This window comes from Typopeltis vanoorti, chromosome 18, assembly GCF_054136105.1.
Source record: "Typopeltis vanoorti isolate ZY-2024b chromosome 18, IOZ_Tvanoo_1.0, whole genome shotgun sequence".
NCBI lineage: Eukaryota > Metazoa > Arthropoda > Arachnida > Uropygi > Thelyphonidae > Typopeltis > Typopeltis vanoorti.
This window is the reverse complement of record NC_143566.1, coordinates 57539674-57561617: the sequence shown is the minus strand read 5'-3', so window position 1 is coordinate 57561617 and position 21944 is coordinate 57539674. Positions and strand designations below refer to the sequence as shown.

Sequence of the window (21944 nt, the reverse complement as noted above, 5' to 3'; positions counted from 1 at the left end):
AGTTGCCTTAGTTTGTACTATATGCCTTAGGTTACGCTAGTAGTCGCCGATACTTTTATAGTTACTATATTCGGCATGAAACTCTTTGAGTTTCTTATTCAGTTTTAAAACAATGTGGGATTTAATATCCCCTTAATTTAAATAATGTTTACATCACCGAAATGAAGTCTATTGGCTCTTTATTTTAAATAATTTATGGGTACACCTTTTTTTTGACAACTCGTATAGCAGAGTATATAAGTTCTTTTTGCTATATCCTTAGTATTATTTTGGTCTAGCTACTCAGTGATAAGATCTCAATAAAGATCAAAACCAGTCTGGGTACTGACCTCCCACCATAATGTATAACATATCATACATCTCTTAGTATTTTCCATAATGTAAAACCCATCTCCTAGGAGATGGGTTTTACATTATGGAAAATACTAAGAATAGCGATAAAAACTTTCTCCACCTTTGCTACGAGTTGCCCTAGTTTGTACTACATGCTTTAGCTTATGCTAGTAGTCGCCGATACTTTTATAGTTACTATAATCGGCATGAAACTCTTTGAGTTTCTTATTCGGTTTTAAAGCAAAGTGGGATTTAATATCCCCTTAATTTAAATAATGTTTACATCGCCAAAATGAAGCCCATCAGATCTTTATTTTAAATAAGAGCTAGAATTATTTATTTGAACAATGCTAGCCTTTCCACTGAATCACATCTGAGATACTTTCAGCCAATGGCTACTCCCTTCATAAAATCAACAGAACTCACAATCTTCCCAAAAACTCAGATCACAAAAAAAAAAAAAAAACATCACTATCCCTTACAACTGAAACACCACAGAAAATGTTTCATGTATTCAAAAGGATCTTCTAGCGAGTTACTCTAGTTACTCGCTAGAAGATCCTCTCTGTTACCTAGTTCAGCATCACCCAAACATTTTTAGTCATGGAACACTTTTCATCTCTCAATATTATGGAATACTTATATTTGAAATATTTCAAAATACTGATAATTATTGAAAAATAATATTTATACAAGGAAGAGAATTGTGTTATGCATTATGTTTACTAGTTTTCCACACTACTATAGAACTAATCTTGTTCTTCTGCAAAGACAGTCCACACCACCAGCACTGTGTAAACATGCAAGAAAGTGTCAGCAGAAGGTTACTTTGTTTCATCCACCTCAATGATACATGATATTGGTTTGCTTCCCCCCCTCCCAAATTGTGTAATCCAGGCTAAATCGCATAGGAATGGAATGTTAGATCACTGCACTGCTACTTTTTTTTTTTTCATAGACATCATCATCATTACCTTCACATATACTTCTGTATGCAAAGACCACCAAAATAAAGTGTTCTGCAATCTATTTGATTATTAGTCTATGCCAGTATTAATAAAAAAATCCTAGGGGAAAAAAATTATAATTATAATGATACAGAAGTGGTGTATACTACAAATAGGATAAATTTATTTATTTTATTGTTTTAATTATTAATTACAATTTTTCCCAGAATACTTATTCACATCTCACAAAACACTACAGTTTGAAAAATACTGACTTAATTCACCCTGGTATTTACAGTATGTACAGTGCAATTGACAGATCACCAAATTCAATGGCGGGGGGGGGGGGGGGCTTTCCATTATATGTAGATACAAATCTGAGAGACCGTTTCTGAAATCTGTCAGAATTCAACAAGGTTCTCTGAAACTAAAGAAATATGGCTGCCTTACTTCAATTAAAAATCTGGGAGATTACCCACATGAGACAATCAGATGAGTCAGCAAGATTCCCTTATAGAAGGTGCCCAGAATTTTAGCATCCTGAATTTTTTCACTTGGTCTGTATTTCTCTTCCTGCTGCTGCTGCATGCACATGCATAGCTTATGTGGGCCATGATGAGCAATATATAGCCTCTCCTAATGAAGTCAACCCTGTCTTCTAGAGGTGTGGTCTGTTTCCTGCATGGCAGGAATACTGGCATCAGCAAGTATTCCTGCTATGCAAGGATATCTTCCTAGTCAGAGGATATGCCAACTAGACCTACTAGGTAGTAGATGATTTATTACCCAGTGAGACATCACCACCTTGCTTACCAGATGCTTCAAGTGGCTGCTGGAGAAATGCCAACTACCCACTAGGTGATAGGTGACTCATTACCCAGTGAAATACCACCACAGCAGTCATTTGAGGCCTCCTTTATTGGAGGCCTCAAATGACTGCTGCCATGTTTGGTTCCCAGAGAAGGGAGGGTTTCAGTTTCTGTCATCCCCAGCCTTTCATCATACAGCGTAAATGAAACCCTCCATGAGTATGTCAAACAGGCTGTAGAGATTCAGTACTTTTCCCTCTTAAAGGGTATAGCAGTAAAGCAGTTGTACATGTTAGCCACCAGATAGTATGCAGGACCGAATCATACTTTGAAGGCTTTCTGATCAGCTGGTACATAATCTTGCTGCAATTTACAATGCCAGGTCATGCCTGGATGGAGGCTATGTAATGGTATGTGAGGAGCGCTGTCAATATCACATTATGGCATGGAGTCTGGATGCTTTCTGTATAGGTGAGATGTCTAAGAACCTATCTCCCATCATTGTATATTCCCCTACTCTTTTTTCTCTTCACCTCTGCCATACTAGTATGACAGTAAACATAAATGTAGTGTCACTGTGGTTAAGTTAAACAAAAAAACTTCCAAATATTTTTGAAAAATTTACAAACAAAATTTCTTCTGCATTCACAATATAAACACCAACCTAAATGATGTGCAGATATCCAAACCTGAACTCCTTTTCTGACTGAATCTCAAACCTCTGTAATAGCAATCACAGCCCATCTTAACTGTCCAAACTACATCCCATATGATTTCTTATACTATGAAAAGAGAGAGTACTTGTGCTTTTGTGTGATCCAACATTCCTTGACAGAGAATGCCTAATCTTTAAAGGCTTTTTTTTTTTTTTTTGACCTTCTGTGGCTTAAGATTTCCCTGCCTCATCATGTCACATTTATCTACTATCCCATTCTATCTATTCTGAAAATCATTCTGACCTCTTATTTCTTATCAGTGAAGTTTGATTTCATACAATTCAAACTCCCTAACAGTAAAGTCATCTTCCTTGTTGACTTTAATATCAACAATTCTAAATAGCTCCCTTTTTTGAATTTCACTGAGCCAGTCAGAAGAGCAGTAGATATTTGTTGTAAGCAACAATTTAAAATAATCATCTCCCAACTAGAATCCATGACAATCCTCTCTACACACCCAACACTGTAGATCTTTTCTTAATCAGTTCTCTTTCCAGTCACACTGTTAAGGTAATAACTGCTCCTCTTAGTAATTCAGATCATGATCTCATCCAACTCTTTTTCTCTTGTGCAACATTCTCCTCTCAGCCATTGTGTAGTTCATTTTACAAAGTGGGAAGATGCCCCCTTTCCATGCTCACACACTGCTTTTGTTCTTTAGATCCATATACTTGTTATGATTTTGTAACAGAAATTATCTGCATTGGAATGAAAGCTTTCATTCCCCTCTCTCTCTCTCTCTCTCTCTCTGTTCAAAATTTCGCTTTATCCAACATGGTTTTCCAAAAAGTGTGCCAGGGTGGTCAAAGAAAAGAAAATAGCTTATTGGGAAGGTGTTGTACCACCTTACCCCAGTCCTGAAGATACTTTCAGGCGCAAACTTTGTTTGCTCACACTTGGATAAAGGATTAAACTAAATTTATTACAGCTTATTGGGAGTTTCTCAAGACAAAAACCCTAGATTCATTCACCAACTACACTTGAAGCCCACAATACTTGTAAAATTATCATTCAAAAAAAAAAAAAAAAAAAAAGCTAAGTCTGATTTTAATAGGGCTAAATATAGAAAACTCTCCACCTGTGCCAATGGGTCTTGCCTTCTGGTTCCTCACAAAAGCCATGGGGGTGCAACTTTTGTCCATTTGTGCTTCCACCTCTTTCTCATCCAAATGGTAGTACTGCAATATCACCTAAAGATAAAGCTCACTTCTTGGCATCATTCTTCTCATCCAACTTCTAACATCAATGATGAAAGCAAATCACTTCCTTTACCTGGAATATAGCCCTCTGCCAACATCAGAAAAATCTTTAACCTGGATACAAAAAGCACAACTGGTGGGATTCCATCAGAAATCAGAACAGATATACTCCCAAACTAACACTGTTCTTTATCATCAGGACACGATATTATACTCAGCTGGCATTCATCCTACAACATGTGAGCAAGTCCACATAAGCCAATTCCAAAAAAAAGTGTGGTAAGCATATACTATCAACCTATTTCTCTTACGTCAATGTTGTCCAAAGTAATGGAGAAGGTCATTAAGAGGTCAATTTCTGTGATATCTGGAGAAATATCAATGACCACCAATATGGATTTTGCCAATAAGATCCATAGCAGATCATCCACCTCTGGACATATGCCACTGAAAAGTTTGGAGAAACCTGTGCTGTTACACTTGATATTTCCAAGGCATTTGAAAGGATCTGGCATTGAGACTAGCTCTTATCAAAATGCAACACCTTCTACCATTACATGTAGCAAACAACCTGAGAGAAAACTGGCAATCCAATTGCCAGTCACATGGAATCGAATGCCAATCTGTGGCAATCTGCCACAGAATGGTGCACACACACACACACTGAAGCCATTTACGGCTATATAGTAGATGGCTTCAGGATGCTGTTCAGCAAAAATAGCATTTATTATGACCCACATTTTAGTTAAATATACAGGAACACAAGCAACAACAGCCCAACTGCAGACTTACTAAACTTGTTACTTCCAATCATCTTTTATTCCATCTACCTCAATTCTGTGGAATAGCCTTCTCCAAAAAGTATTTCCCCAAGAACCATAGCCTTTAAGAAGAGTATCAACAGATTAGTTTGCTCTTGATCCATACACAGAATTTACTTGCTATTGTCATTCCTTGCTTCAGTGTGTGAGTGACATGTAGAAAAAAAAAAAAAAGTCTTATGATATAAAATGTGACATAAAAAAAATTTAGGTCTGGTTCTTATTTTCACTCATTTTTTTCTTAAATAATATTTGTATAATTCAGTCTACAGTGCAACTTTGAAAGCAGCTCAACTTTGATTCTTTTTTAAAAAATTTCTTACTTCTTTTTTTTCAATATGATATTCAATTTTATCCTGCTTAAAACTAAATAAAAATCACTTCCTATTTCAAATTCCCTGTACATTTGTATCCTGAACTAGTGTGAAGAGATTACTACCAACAATAACACAGTGAGTGAGACTTTTCTGATTTCTTGGATCTTTCTCCATGTAAATTAGTGCATTTCTCTTTATGTTGGAAAAAGATGTTAGTAACAATTAGTCCATGTCCTGAGCATAAACTCAGGAAGTACTTAACACTATTATCAGCTTCTTTGCTCTTTTCTCCAAATTTCCCTAAAGCAGCTCTGCCATTTAGATCTGCACCAACAAATATGTAGGTAATATAATTCCAATCAATATTAAATATACAGATATTACATATTGGTTGGAATTACTGCCAAAGAAACTAAGAGGTCAGTATACTGTGTTTGCTAATTGGGTTTCAAGCTGGTTATTCTGTTTTGTGGGATGAAAAACCTTGCCAACTCCATATATAAAACAGATTCCTTCATTTGAAAATCCCTTATAAAGATCATAAAGATATTTAAATATCTTTACAGTAGACAAGCTTTAAACAAGTTCAGAATGAAATGAAACTTTTGGTTAGAACAAGACTATGTATGGAGATAAAAAAAAAGAAAAGAGGCAGTTTGGATGTTAAAGCCTCCAAACCATATAGTTTATATATATATATATAGAGAGAGAGAGAGAGAGAGAGATTTTATCTCCTGTAACTTATAAGCTTGTGAATATCAAAACACACTGATAGATTCATTACTACACATTTAAATAGGATAAAAAATATTACCATCAAAAGGGTACTACAATAATGCCTGGAATTATTTCCCTTATAAAATTGTTAGAAAGCACACTGAAAAGTAAATTCTTTGCCTTGGAAGGCAAAGAATATAAAAATATTATTATAAATAATAATTTATAATTTATTATAAAATTATAAATAAAAATTTATATTTTTATAACTTTTTATATTATAAAAAGTTAAGAAAACTTCAGATTCTTCATCTAACAGCAGATCAGTGTTAAAAGTGCCAAATCAGAAAAATTTCACCAATCAAAATACTTCTGGAACATTATCAGATCGAATTTTGATGCATTTTATCAAAGAGCTCAGCAACTGATATCTGATATTAGGGAACTTAGAAATTCTAGTTCTGGTACTAGCAAACTGAGAAATCCACAGTCTTCCCATGAACATATGGAATCACTTGATGGAAATGTTAATAATTTAGAAAGTACATCACATCAATTATCTCTGAATCCTTGAGAGAGAGAGAAACCTTTAACAAATATTGCCGGTCTGGTTGACCAAGTGGTTAGCGTATCTGCTCTCCACACTCTCCTGAGGGTTTGAATCATCCCCGTGGACATGGATGTTTGTAATTGTCTGTGAAGATACTAGTGATGGTGGACAGTAGATGGCATTGGTGTAGATGATGATAGTAGTTGCAGTTGGTGGAGACAGAGTTATGGAGTAGGTGCCCTCCCTTGATGAGTCTTCAAACTCCCTGGAGGTATGACATAATAATAATAATATTATTTACAAAAAAGGCAAAAATGATCATTGTATTTTTTTTTGAAGTTGCACTATCTTAAGCTGGTAGTAAAAAGAATATATATTATTTGACGTTGCTATGTTTTGTTACTGTTGTTAACCCAAAACAATTTTTGTGTGTATAGTTAATTTAAAAAAAAATTATAAAAACACAGTTTATGTTAAGGAGAGGACTATGTAAAAGATATTTAAATATCTTTACATGATTTTTGTTTTATGAAAGATTTTATTGCTAGTTTAGTTAATTAAAATTAGAATAAAAGATGTGTAAAAAAGCAGTGTTATGTTGATAACATTTTGTCTGTCAAAACAATAATGTTATAAGAAGAATATAACAGCAGTAATTGTAGTTTTGCTATTGATAGATAACTAGAGGCTGTTAAACCTAGCTGAGCCTTGTGATTTAAGTCACTGACAGAACTAGTTCACTTAACAGCAACAAGAAGGATTGGCAAGATATAAATACTTTCTTGGAATTAAGAAATCTGTAGACATTTTTTATGTCGACCACATAAAATAGCCATAAAATGGAAAAGAAGTGTTGTCTTGAATGTATTTACGAAAATCATATCCTATCTACCATTACTGAATTGTTCCTTGTTGTTTGTGATACCAGGTTGTTGTGATGTCATTCTTGCAGCTGCAAATCTAGTGTATGTTCAAATAGCGCATGTTGCAAATATAGCATATATGAAACGAATGGCTGATGGACAAGAGAATAGTGAGAGAGATGTGTTGTTAAAAATAAAAAAAAAGTAACAGATATAGAAGAAAAAAAAAAGAAGAATCGTAATTGATTCCCTTAAGAAATAAAAAAAAAATATATATATATATATATATATATATATAACAAATTCTTATTTTTGTTTGTTATATAATTCTTATATAACAAACAAATCCTTATTTGTCTAAGTCCCTGTTGAAAAGTTAATTTTGTTGATAATTGAAGACTGGAAAGCCATTTGCTGCGTTTATGGATCTGACAGCTATCAAGTAAAAACACAAGAACATTCCAACATAGTTGCATGTGTCCCGTTTTATTGCTGGACATTTCAAACTCTTATGAAATTAACTTTTAACGTTTTTGGTACTTGCTTTAAATAGAAAACAGAATACACTTGTGGTAAGGCATATGCTAAAGATAGGGATATGAAATTTGTTTCTGCTTTCTCCTTAGAGAATTACCATTAACTCAGAACATGTGATAGATGTGGAAGACATGAATGCAGTTTCAAGAGAAAAATTAGAGTGTCTGTTTGATTCTCTGACTGAAAGTTAGCTTCTGCTTTGCATACACTTTGTAATTAATATAAGAAAAAATGCAACTCATTAAGGCTTTGAATGCATGTGTGAGTGAGCACAGAAGAGGCACAATACTTTTAGTACAAATTTATATGTTGTGTGTGTGTGTGTGTGTGTGTGTGTGTGCCCTCACACACACACACACATTTATTTTCATTATTTCTTAAGTGAATCAATACCTTGATCACATACTAAGGCATGGTACAATGAAAAAGAAGAAGAGGAAGACAAAGAACAGATTGGATGGGAAATATTAAGGACTGGACTTTTCTGTCTTATGAAGAATTTAAGAGAGAGAGAGAGAGAGGCACAAAACCATACATGGTGGAAGCTCATGGAAGTCAACCTCCTGGAAGGAGACAACACAAAAAAGGAATCAATTACAATTCTTCCTTTCTTCTTCTATATACTCTCCTTTCCTGTATGTATTACCCTCACTATTGTTTTTCCTCTTGTAAACACACACATGCACACTTTTGTTTATAAAATACACACACACACACACAAAAAAAACTTTGTTCTCAAGTATGTAGCATAGTGAAACACCAAATATATAGGCCTGGAGCTAGAATCTGTGGAATTAGGGGAAGAGATTGGACAGCTTAATCTATAACAAGATTAGTCCAGAATATTCTACATTGGTGCAAGTCGTGAAAATATGAATATTAAATTTTCCATACAAGATGATTTATTAAGTCTTAAAATTTAATACCTGGTCATATTTTTTAGAAGTGAACCAACAGGTCTTAATGTTTCACATTTAGAAAACAGTTCTAAGGGAGTTGAAAAATTTATTGATTTTTAAAATGAAAGTAGTGAGCTTCTGCTAGTTCTCTGGTTCAGAGAACTAACAAAAGCTAACTGTTTAATATCTTTACTTCTACCAAGTGGGCCATGTCTTGAGATCATTTCTGATAATGCATGAAGTACATGTACTTTATCATGGTACATAAGTACATGTATTAACTGCTTATTTTATTTACACGAAGCTAGAGAAAAAACATGAATTTTCTAAAAATACTCACCTTTGGACCAATTTTAGTTTTTCCAACCACAGAGAGAAAAGGTTTGCCATCTGGTATAACATTTATGATAATTGTTGAAACCACCTACAAAAAAAGAGAGAGAGAGAGAAATGTAAATAAATTAATTTATACATTACGTTAAATCAAACCCTATACAATAAATATAAGTACCATAATCCCTCCTTATCCATGGTCAACCCTGGTCCGAATATATTAAATGTAAAATTCCAGAAATAAACAATTCATAAATTTTAAATTGCGTGCTGTTCTGAATAATGTGATGAAATCTTGTGCTGTCCTGTCCGGGATGTGAATCACCCCTTTGTTCAGCATATCCACGCTGTACCATATATGCTACCCACCCGTTAATCACTTAGTAGCCATCTCGGTTATCAGATCAACTGTCATAGTATTGCAGTGTTTGTGTTCAAGTAATCCTTATTTTACTTAATGACTCCAAAGTGCAAGAGTAGTGATGCTAGCAATTCAGATAGCCAAAGAGAAGCCATAAAGTGCTTCCTTTTAAGCAAAAAGGTGAAAGTTTTTGACTTCATAAAATAATAAATAAATAATAAAAAAAATGCTCAGGTTGAAGATTCCACTCACATTCATATAACTTTTATTGCAGTTGTTAATCTCTTAGTGTGCCTAATTTATAAATTAAACTTTATCATAGGTATGTATAGGAAAAACATACATACATATATATATATATATATACACATACATACATATATATATACATATATATATATATGGCTAGATACTATTTGCAGTTTTAGGTATCCACGTGGGAGGGGGGGGTGTCTTGAAATGTATCCCCCCATGGATAAGGGGGGGACTACGGTATTCAGAAATGATACATAACATGTGCAAAAAAAAAAAAAAAAAACATTTCTTACTTTTCTACATTAACTGAGTGAAAATGGTCCAATTAGTAATATAAATTAATATTATTAATTATTATTACATGACACCTCCAAGGAGTCCAAAGACTCATCAAGGGAGAGCTACTATTATCATCACCTGCACCATGGTAAGATTCCATTCACATTCATATAACTTTAATTGCAGTTGTTAATATCTTAGTGTGCCTAATTTATAAATTAAACTTTATCATAGGTATGTATAGGAAAAAAACATAGTATATATATTATTGTTAACTTTACAGACAAAAATTACTAGTTGTGGTAGTGTTGGAGGTGGGCGGTAGATGGCGTTGATTCGTAGTAGAGGTAAGATGTAGAGACAGTTGAAGATGTCCTCCCGCGATGAGTCTTCGGACTCCTTGGAGGTATCAGGAATAATAATAATAATAACTTATTTGGTCACTTAACATTAAAATTGAGTTATTTTCTTTTGGTTTATTAGTTGACCATAAATATTAAAAGATATAAACAATTGTCTATATAGACAATTGTGTATATCTTAATATTTATGGTCAACTAATAAACCAAAAGAAAATAACTCAATAGTATATATATATATATATATATATATATATATATATATATATATATAGAGTAGATACTATTTGCAGTTTTAGGTATCCACATGGGGGGGGTCTTGGAATGTATCCCCCCACGGATAAGGGGGGGGGGACTACTGTATTTAGAGACGATACACGTGCAAAAAAAAAAAACAATAATTTCTGATTTTTCTACATTAACTGAGTGAAAATGGTCCAATTAGTAATATAAATGAATATTATTATTATTATTACATGACACCTCCAAATAGTCTAAAGCTTCATCAAGGGAGAGCACTTACTCTACAGCTCTGCCTCCACTACCACTCCATCCATCAATTACGGTGAACTGCTACTACCATCATCACCTACACCAATGCAATCTACTGCCCACCACCACCACTAGTATTTTTTGTCTGTAAATTGCTTGCATTTTCAAGGCCAATTTATCTGTTATGTGGGATGAAAAACCTGAGTTTTTGGAAGTAAAAAACCTGCTATATTTAAGAACAGTTTCCTGGAATTGTTTAAGTGGGACCAGATAACAATGAAAAGATCTCCACAAGGTCTATAAGAAATGGAAGAACCGACTTCAGGATCAATATCAAACATTTGCTACTTGTGGTGCAGCTTCTTATCAGGTACAAATTTGGATGCAGAATGAAGAAGACAGAAATACAAGATCTGATAATATTGGAGTCTTGACAGATAACAGATTAATTTGGAGGAAAACTTTACAGGAAGTTAGCAATGATGTAACTTTTTCATGGAATGTTATATGCCATCCAGTTATAATCTTTGTTCACAGGATCACCTGTGAACAAAGATTCTCCATCCCACTCGGCCAATTGTTCATTCTTACAGTAATTCTAAGTTCAAATTGGTAGTTCTTTTATGTGTCCATCCAATTATTTTGTGGTCTTCCTCTTCTTCTCTTTCTCTCAATTTCCCCAATATAACTGCCTTTTCCCATGATTTATCAGATTGCATAATATGCCCCGAATACATCATCGCCTGTTTAGCAATCATTGCCTCCAAAGAGCATTCTGTCTTTGCATTCTCTAAAACCTTATTGGTCATTCTTACAGTCCATGGAATTCTTAAGTCTCCTACAAACCCATTATTCAAATGAATTAATTTATTTCTGTCTTTCTTCTTAATAATCCAGCTTTCACATCTGTACATCATTACTGGAAATACCATTGCTTTGACAATTCTAACTTTCATGGCCTTACTCACACCTCTATCTTTCATAATTTTTGTCAGATTTAACATCACTTTTTTTCCCATGACTATCCTTTTAATTTCATCTTCACATTTGCCATCATTTCTGATTCTGGACCTCAACACAACTGCCTTTGCCCATGATTCATCAGCTTGCATAATATGTCTAAAGTACATCAACTTCTGTTTAGCAATGATTGCCTGCAAGGAGCATTCTGTCACATTTACTATCATTTCTGATTCTGGACCCCAGTAAACATAACTTTCAAAGATTTCTATTTTATTTACTTCTATTATAAAGTCGTTTAAATTTCCAGAAGCCATAATCTTTGTTTTGCTGATGTTTAAATTAAGCTTGGCTTTGTTACTTTCCATCTTAATTAATAGAATCAACTGCTTCAGATCTTCCTTAGTTTCTGCTATGAGGGTTGTATCATCTGCATATCGTGAATATAGACAAAAATCCAGTCTCTATTCACTATATATATATAGTGAATGAAAATTTTTTTGAGGATTTTGAACAAAAGGCAATCTCCTCTTTTAGTTTAAAACCAAGAATTTGGCTTAGACATGTGGACGATATATTTCCTCATATGGGAAGCATGGCATTGAGAATCTTCACAGGTTTCTCAACCATTTAAACAACCTCCATCAGGATATCAAACTGACCATGGAGATTGAAGAAAATAGTTCACTCTGTTTCCTTGATGTCAAACTCACCAAGACGCCTGAATCAATAAAAGTCTCTCTATTTAGAAAGCCGACACACACGAACAGATATTTGCATGCGTCCTCACATCACCGTCCAGCGCAAAAGTTGGGTATTATATCAACTCCTGCGAATCGTGCAAGATCTGTACTGTCAGATGAAGAAGAACTAAAAAAAGAACTATAACATCTTAAATGGACCTTTAAAAGCAATGGCTACTCTTTAAAAAGTATCAACAAACAATTATCCCACCGTCAACGTAGAGACACAGAACGACTCCAAAGGTTATATCTCTTTGCCATATATCAGCACACTATCCAAAAAACTGAGTAGAATCTTAAAGAAATTCAACATACAAACGTGCTTCTCGACTCTTCCAAAAATAAGATCTAGTTTCAGAAACTATAAACAATCTCACAACCTTCTACAATTTCTAGGTGTATACAAGGTCACATGTGAGTGCGGAAAACCTTACTATGGCCAAACGGAGAAATCTATCCTCCTACGTCTCGAGGAACACCAGAGAGACATTGCTTACAAGAGAACCAGAGCTACTGCCCTATCAGGTCATGTCCTGTTTTCAATAAACACGAACAACGAAAGCCACCAACATGAAGTAAATTGGACAACAACTTCAAACCTACACATTTGCCATGATGAGGTAGAACGCCGCATTGTAGAGTCAAAAGAAATCACCTTGGACCCTCTTCATATGAACAATAATCTTAGCTATAATTTGCCTGACTCTTTCAGCTCTACTATCAGATACTGGAGATCGTGTGGTTCCACACACGCACAAGTGTACAACAATAGAACTTTAACACGGACTATAGCACAAGTTCATAATAACTGTAATTTACAGTCGAATATCATAACTTTATAATTGTATAGCTTTAGAGTGTCTCCCTGTTTGTTTCAGTGTCTTTTAATATCTTTCTATGTTCTTAATGCCTGATGAAGTCAATCTCGACGAAACATGTTGCATTTGCAAATAAATCTCAATTTGTTATAATTCTCGGGTTTATAGTCAGTTTATATTAAAAATGAATATATATATATATATATATATATATATATATTAAAAAGTTGGGGTGGCAGTATACAACCCTGCTGCACCCCTTTTTCCACTCGAACACCATCTGTTTCTCCAAAGACAGTTTTTACTGAATCTTCTTGGTTGTCATACAGCTCTCTTATCAAGAGAATTAGATGTTCAGGTATTCCCATTTATCTCATTACAATCCACAGTCTATTGTGATCAATGCAATCAAAAGCTTTTTTTTTATAATCAAAACAGATGAATACTTCCTTCTAAAATTCTCTTGTTCTTTCCATAATCCATCTCATATTTGCTATTTGGTCTCTAGGTCCTCTACCTCTCCTAAAGCCTGCCTGTTCTTGTGGCATTTCTCTATTCACATATGGCTCCAACCTTTGTTGGATCATTTTAAGCATAACTTTACTTGCATGCGAAATTAAAGCGATGGTTCTATAATTCTCACTGATGTTTTCCAGTCTTCAGGCCAATATATTTTCTTCCAAACCTGTTGACAAATTTCAGTCAACATATTCACTACTTCATCTCCAGCTGCTCAATAATTCCACTAACACACACATCAGCTCTAGGAGCTTTTCCTTTTGGCACCAGTTCCACTGATGATATCACTTCACTTTTCATTATCATGGGTTCCTCAACAAATTCTCTCCTTTCAATATTATTATCGTTCTTCTACAAATCTAGGGATAAACTTCCCTGTAACACCACTTATTTTTCTAAACAGATCTCTTGTTCTATCCGTAATACTGCTTTCTTCAATTTCCTTGTGCCTTTTGTTCAGATGTATTTCCTTATCTTTCCTAGCCTGTCTTTAGAAATCTGCACTCATCCTTTCTCTGAAGTTTCATTTTTCTTCTTTCCTCTGCTATCTGAATAGATGATATCTGATGTTATCAGATGCTGAATAGTTTCTTCTGACAACCATTTACAATCTTTCTTTCTTTCTTGTTGCTTTACTTAAAGTCTTCTTTGCTGATTCTATAAATGTACATTTTGTTTCTTCCCATAGTTCTTCTAATATCTGTCTTCTCCAAACTTTTTAATTTCTTTCCAACTTCTACTTTAAACGATTCATTTATAGGATTTAAATCAAATCTGTCCTTTTGTTTCCTCCTCTTCTTAGCCCTTAATTTCAATTTAACATCAGCTATCCCACAATCTGCACCAGGTAGTGTTTTTGCTGATTGGATAGCATACCTCCACCTTGTGCTGGCAATAACATAATCTATCTGATTTCTGTATTCTCCATTAGGTGAAGTCCATGTGTACAATCTTCTTTTATGTTGCTGAAAGCTTGCATGGAATATAATCATGATATCCTGTACATCTGCTGAGGGTACATATCAGGAATTTGACGATGATCCACTTAAGTAGTAATGCAAAGTTTACACAAAAATAAATAAATAAATAAAATAAATGTTTGAAAAAAAAAAAGTTTGAAGTTAGAAAGCAGCAAGTTAGTAAATCTGGAGCAGAAATTCAGGTATCCATCATTATTTTCTCTACCCTTTTTGAATAAAAGAGGGCGTCAAGAAAAACAATTCTTCTACTTTAAATTAAATATAATTAAACAAAACATTATGTGATAAGGAACAGAATGATGAGCAGAGATAAAGAGATGCATTAAGCATTGGTAAGACCGCACTTGAGCTACTGTGCTCAGATTTGATCTGTTTTTGCTATGATGATATAATGTGGAAATGTTAAAGGACATCTAGACATGGGTGACCAAAGCACTATCAAGACTCTGTAATACTGATTATAGATGCATATGGATGCAAATTATAGAATTTGATGGATAGGTGATATGACAGATGTTTAAGTTAACAAGGGGATTTTACCGGATTAATAAAGATGGGATTATAGGGGAAAAAAAAAGAGTAGAAAATGCTGACAAAATAAGAGGTCATCTCTGAAAGTTATCTAAATGTATGGTAGAGCAAGAATAGATTTTTTAAATGGAGAATTGTGAGTGAATAAAATATATCACCAGAATGCATTGTGAACACTGGAACAATGTTGCCAAATGAAAATTACTAAAAACTAAATCTTAAAAAAAAAAAAAAGATATAGAAAAGAGCTAAAAAGGTGTTGAAAATAAAAATTTGTAGCTGAAATTTTAGTAGTAGCAGCAGATATTTTTCAGTTAATTACTTTACTCAAGATGAAGTGGTACTTGCATTTAAGTAACTAAAGACATCTTCCAAGTGGTCTTATGCACTTAATTCACCTGTGATTTCACTTAGATTTTCAGCTTAATTATATGTGACCATCGTTCCAATATTACTCAGTCTAGATGGTAAATGATAGTTTTTACAGCACTTACTGTTACGCCCGAAGCAATGTTTGACAATATAGCTGTCAGCATTGACAATTCCATCTCGTTTCTTAATTTAATATGATAATTAATACTTAAGGAATTGAAAGCATACACTAGAAATATAAATTAAATCAACTTTAATATGTGCAAGACCAGAGCAACTCGTGGCAGAGGTGGAGCAAGCTCCAATCACTCCGCCAACTTCCAAAAATCAGTTTAACATCTTGGGGTCTGATGGACACCCCGTATCAGATATTAAGCTGATAAGAACAGATACTACACTTTGATCTTAGCCAAAAGGCCGAGAAGCGATGTTTTTTTTTTTTTTCAACTTTAATATATACTTTCCGATATTTCAGCAACATGACATCGCTGAAATATCGGAAAGTATATATTAAAGTTGATTTAATTTATAATTCTGGTGTAAGCTGTCAATTCCTTAAGTATTAATTATCATGTTTCTTAATTTAGTTTTAACTACATTCATGGAACTAAAAATTCATTCAATTTGCATTAAAATTGGCAGTATTAATAAATTTATTCCTCACTAAGCAATTTCTTTAAATTGATTCCTTCCAGATGCATCTTTGTATTCTCATACTTCAGCCCAGAATAGCTCAGTGTTTTCTATATTTGTCCATTTATTTAAGTGGATAGTATTGTAGTTTTATTAAGCAGCAGCAACATCTTTTTCTGTTTTCAGCATTATTTCTAAGATGGGAGTAACATGTTCTTTTATGTTTTAGGATATTGTCAACAGAAAAAGAAGAGATCATTCTTAAAATATTCAAGGATTTCAGGCAACCTTTGCTTAAGCTGTTTGAAGAGACCAAGAAGAAACTGCCTGGCTCTATTTTTAAGACTATGCTCATCATTTTGTGTTATTTTCTTTTGTATCATCAACTCTAAAATTTTTCTTACAAATCTGTAACCAAGATTTGGTTTGGGATCCAAATAGTCATCAATCTCTGACTCTAAAGGATCGACTCTGGATGATGGTAGCACTAACATATTAGCAACAGAGCGAATCAAATGAGAAAGATGTTCAAATAATCTCGTCTTATCCACACTAATAGATTCGAAAATTTTGTTAACTTGTTGAACTTGAACATGATGCAGAAATAAAAGGTACAACAGATTCCTTCATCTTTGTACATCTCCAACAAAATTTGAGCTTTGTAACATTTCTCAGTGACACTTATGACTTCAAAGTTAGTTTTTAATTCCAACCACTGGCTGAGAATTCTGTCTATTGCAGGTGCAATGCAGAGTCACCTTGTTGCTCACAATTTCCATTGGAGCATCATTTTCGTTGATAGTTTGATACAGCTTTTTGTATGCTGCTTGTCTTAAAGAAGAAGAAGAATTTGAAAACAACTTATATGTTTGGGCAACTAAAAATTGTAATTTTCTTGGGAGAGATTCTGCACAAGTATGAGATACTGCCAATAATGGCATACACATCTAATTAAGATTAAGGATGGAATATGTGCCTTTCGTTCATAAATGCCGTTATTGACACCAACCATAACACAGGTGTCATCTGTACCAATTAAAATGAAATTTTTAATGTCCAGTTTCTTGGTGAGGAGCTCTTTATTCAGTGCAGCCACAATACCACTTTTCTGGAACCACCGTGCTCAGAAATGTTTGCATAATTTTGTTGAATTTCTTGCTATAATAAATGAAGGCAATTCCTAAAATCTTATTCACTGTGATATCATTCCATTCATCTATTAGCAAGCTGAAATTTCCATCTCCAATATCTGCAATTGGATCTTCAAAGTGCTCACTTAGAATATTCTTTACAATTGCAGAGCACCTGGTTTGGTGCATTTTAACCTTTGTCATAATTTGACTGTTAGGGATGATACTTCGGCAAAGATCTACTAGATGATTACAACTGTTCAATGATGAGTGACAACAAAGAAATAATGCTAAGCTGCCTTCAAAGCTTGCTGTCTCATGAGACTTCATCATAAGCATATTTGGTAATAGGAACAGCATCATATGGAACTGCAGCAAGATGTTTCTTAGTTTCGCTATTCTTTACAAGCTGACAATATTTAGCAACTTTTACTCTTTAGAGACACTTGTGATATTATGATTATGAATTATAGACACGTTTACACAAGAATATTTTAATATTTGCCAAATATTTCAGTCTGAAAATAACAGACTATCTTCAGTGGCTACATAGGAACAGTTTTTAACAAGGTGGAATACCAACAATTGATCATTTAAAAGTAGAATGAGCCGCGTGATGTTACATTGCTAAGCATTAAAGAGAGGAAAAATTTCATCGGAGTGATGACTAAATTATAATAATCTTAATTTATAAATAACATTAGACTAATATAGGAATTAAGTCTTAATTTAAAAAAAAAAAAAAAAAATTAATGTGTTATCCTGATTAAACTTTCCCATATTTTTGATAAGGATATACAGTAATTTCGATTCAAGTTAGGGCATTGAAGTAAGGCCTCAGCACTCTCTTTGAATAGGAATAGAGACATATTATTATGTCTCTATTCCTATTCAAAGAGAGTGCTAGACATAATATTATGGAATAGAGACAAGTCACAACAACCAGAGGTTGTTGTGACTTGTCTCTATTCCATAATCCAGACTTATTGGATTTATTGTGCTGAATGTATGATTGATGTTCTTGAATTCTTTTTTCTATAGAGCATCCTGTTTGTCCAAAATAGGACAGATTGCAGTTACAAGGAACTTGATACACACACACACACACACCAGGCAGAGACATAGTCGAGCATTTATCTTTAGAAGAGGGGAAATAGGTGGATATTTTGTTAATAGGTATATAAGTGGCTGTTAAATCATATTTCTTCAGAATTCTTGAAATTGGTTCTGAAATCCCCGAAATATATGGAATTGGAACTCGATGTATTGAATCTTTGTTGTTCTGGATGGATTGGATTGTAGGAATCGAACAGATGTTGTGTACTTTTTTCGGAGAAGCCATTTAATTTCATGTGATGTTTGATAGTTGAAAGTTCTTTCTGTAATTCATGAGGAGTTGAACAATTAGTTCTAGCTCGTCAGATTAAACATTTTTTGATTCCTGTTTTTTGATAAGGATGATGAGTAGATTGTTTCAAAATATAACATCCAGTAAATGTGAGGTTTCTGTAAACTGTTGTTGTTAGAATACCTGAAGGTGAACAGATGAGGAGGACGTCTAAAAAGGATAACTTGTCTTCTTTTTCAATCTCCATGGTAAACTTAATAAGAGGATGTAAGGAATTGATTCTGGCTAAAAAGGAAGGTAAGGAATTGATTCTGGCTAAAAACGAAGGTAAGGAATCTCTGTTATGAGGCCACACTGCAATATTTAGCGAAAATATTGAAATCACATATAGGCAAATCACGGTCTTTTTTGAAAAACTCTTCGGATTTCCTAAATAAATTAAAAAATATCTCATTACAACCTACTAATCTTATGGTGAGCTTCGATGTTGAATCTCTATATACTAATGTACCTCTCAAAGAGACTTTACACTTACTTGCTGACATCTTCCCATAAGACATTATAAAATTATTTGATTTCGTGATGCACTCTGGATATTTCTTGTGTCAAAAAAATTCTACAACCAAGTGGAAGGAAAGCCATGGGAAGTCCACTTTCACCTGCTCTAGCCAACTTTTATTTGGAATCTACAAGATGTCCTGTTTTCATCTATATTCCCTCAACCATCCTTTTGGATGAGATATATAGACGACATCTTTTCAGTGTGGCCTCATAACAGAGATTCCTTACCTTCGTTTTTAGCCAGAATCAATTCCTTACATCCTCATTAAGTTTACCATGGAGATTGAAAAAGACAACAAATTATCCTTTTTAGATGTCCTCCTCATCCGTTCACCTTCAGGTATTCTAACAACAATAGTTTACAGAAAATCCACTTTCACTGGATGTTATATTCTGAAACAATCTGCTCATCATCCTTATCAAAAAACAGGAATCAAAAAATGTTTAACCTGATGAGCTAGAACTAATTGTTAACTCCTCATGAATTACAGAAAGAACTTTCAACTATCAAACATCACATGAAATTAAATGGCTTCTCCGAAAAAAGTACACAACATCTGTTCGATTCCTACAATCCATTCCAAAACAAAGATTCAATACGTCGAGTTTCAATTCCATATATTTCGGGGATTTCAGAACCAATTTCAAGAATTCTGAAGAAATGTGATTTAACAGTCACTTATATACCTATTAACAACAAAATATCCATCTATTTCCCTCTTAAGATAAATGCTCAACTATATCAAGTACCTTGTAACTGCAATGCATCCTACTTTGGACAAACAGGACGCTCTACAGAAAAAAGAATTCAAGAACATCAATCATACATTCAGCACAACAAATCCAATAAGTCTGGATTAGCTCAGCATGGAATAGAGACAAGCCACAACATCCTCTGGTGCAAGACTCGCCTTCCACACAGATGTTGCCATAAATTGAATGCCTATTCAAAGAGAGTGCTGAGACCTTACTTCATCATCCTAACTTGAATCGAAATGACTGTATATCCTTATCAAAAATATGGGAAAGTTTAATCAGAATTACACATTAATTTTTTTTAAATTAAGACTTTTAATTCCTATATTAGTCTAATGTTATTTATAAATTAAGATTATTATATGAAATTGTGAATTAATAACTATAATTTAGTCATCACTCTGATAAAATTTTTCCTCTCTTTAATGCTTAGCAATGTAACATCACATGGCTCGTTCTACTTTTGAATGATCAATTGTTGGTATTCCATCTTGTTAAAAACTGTTCCTATGTAGCCAATGAAGACAGTTTTATTTTCAGACTGAAATATTTGGCAAATATTAAAATATTCTTGTGTAAACGTGTCTGTAATTCATAATATTTAGCAACTATATCACATCTGCAAAACACACAGTGGCCTTTTGTAGCATCACCAAGAACTTCACACAGCCATTTACTAAACATTCCCCCTTTGAAACCACTCCCGCCTAAATTTTTGCTTGTAAGCTTTATCTCTTTGCTCATTTTTGAAGAAGGGTATGCAACTCTTTACTACAACGAGTTACGATCAGTCTCTGAAAGCTTCCCAGTACCTACCATAACCACCAATCAGAACACTGTGCAACAGACTAACTTTTAGCAGCACTATCAACTTCAAGGCAGCAAAACAGCACTGTTGGGCCACGTGACTGAGTGATGTCATTGCGCGTTTGAAACATGTATGATACTCACACCAAACATAAAATACAATTCTTTATCAAATGCAAACATCTGGAAAACGTTTAAAACAATTTCTTTAAGAATAAATTATAAAAATAGTGTTATTCTGAAACAAGTTCTGAAGGAGCGGAGCAAGATTTGGAGCTAGGTGCTAGATTATGACTCTCCTATGATGAGTCTTCTGACCATGGATGTTGATGGGATAATAATAATAATGTGTTATTAACTAATTAAAACTACACGTTCAGTTAATATTAGCTGTTTTATTTCACTGGACTGAAATAGATAGAAATACTGTTAGGTTAAAAATTCTAAATTTATGAAAATTTTACAGTTAATATTTCTCAATTGTAATATTAGTGAAACATTATCTGTTAGCAATCTCAGAGTTAACACAATACATCAGAGAAATTAATGAACATTCATATCAAGTGCAAGTAAATAGTTATAAAGGAAATTCAAAGCAACCTGTCTTTTTTTTTTTTTTTTGAGAAGAAAAGTAACATAATAAAAAAGAATATAAAATTAATGCATTATGTCCCTTTTCTAATAACAAACAAATTAAATGCAAATCTTTCAAATAACCCCCAAATTTAAGAAGTCAATGATACATTACTGTTCAACTTTGTAGTGTTTTGTAGAAAGGTTGATTCTTAATAATCTTATAAATATAAAGGAACTGTGACAAAGCAGTGTTAAATCATTGTCATTTAATATAGTGATCAGTGGTTATGCCACAGTTTTTGAAAATGGATGTAATCCATTGTGTTCTTCATATTCTAACCTTAGCAGGTTGATTGTTTTCACCATGGTGATTGACACTCCACGAGAATTATATGTACACCTGGAAACAGTGCCATATTTAGG

General features: G+C 33.6%; 1 protein-coding gene and 1 non-coding gene across 2 annotated transcripts in view; both read right to left on the bottom strand.

Annotated features, from left to right (window-relative positions):
• Polr1A (RNA polymerase I subunit RpI1) overlaps window positions 1–21944 on the bottom strand; it is a 352992-nt gene that overhangs the window by 224794 nt on the left and 106254 nt on the right. The window contains exon 13 of the mRNA XM_090408580.1: window positions 9049–9132. Coding sequence (XP_090264706.1) covers window positions 9049–9132 — 84 coding nt within the window. The remainder of the gene's footprint in view (window positions 1–9048; window positions 9133–21944) is intronic.
• On the bottom strand, window positions 15948–16139 carry LOC150096697 (U2 spliceosomal RNA). Its single transcript, XR_016549872.1, has one exon. It is a non-coding gene; the product is annotated as a U2 spliceosomal RNA (small nuclear RNA).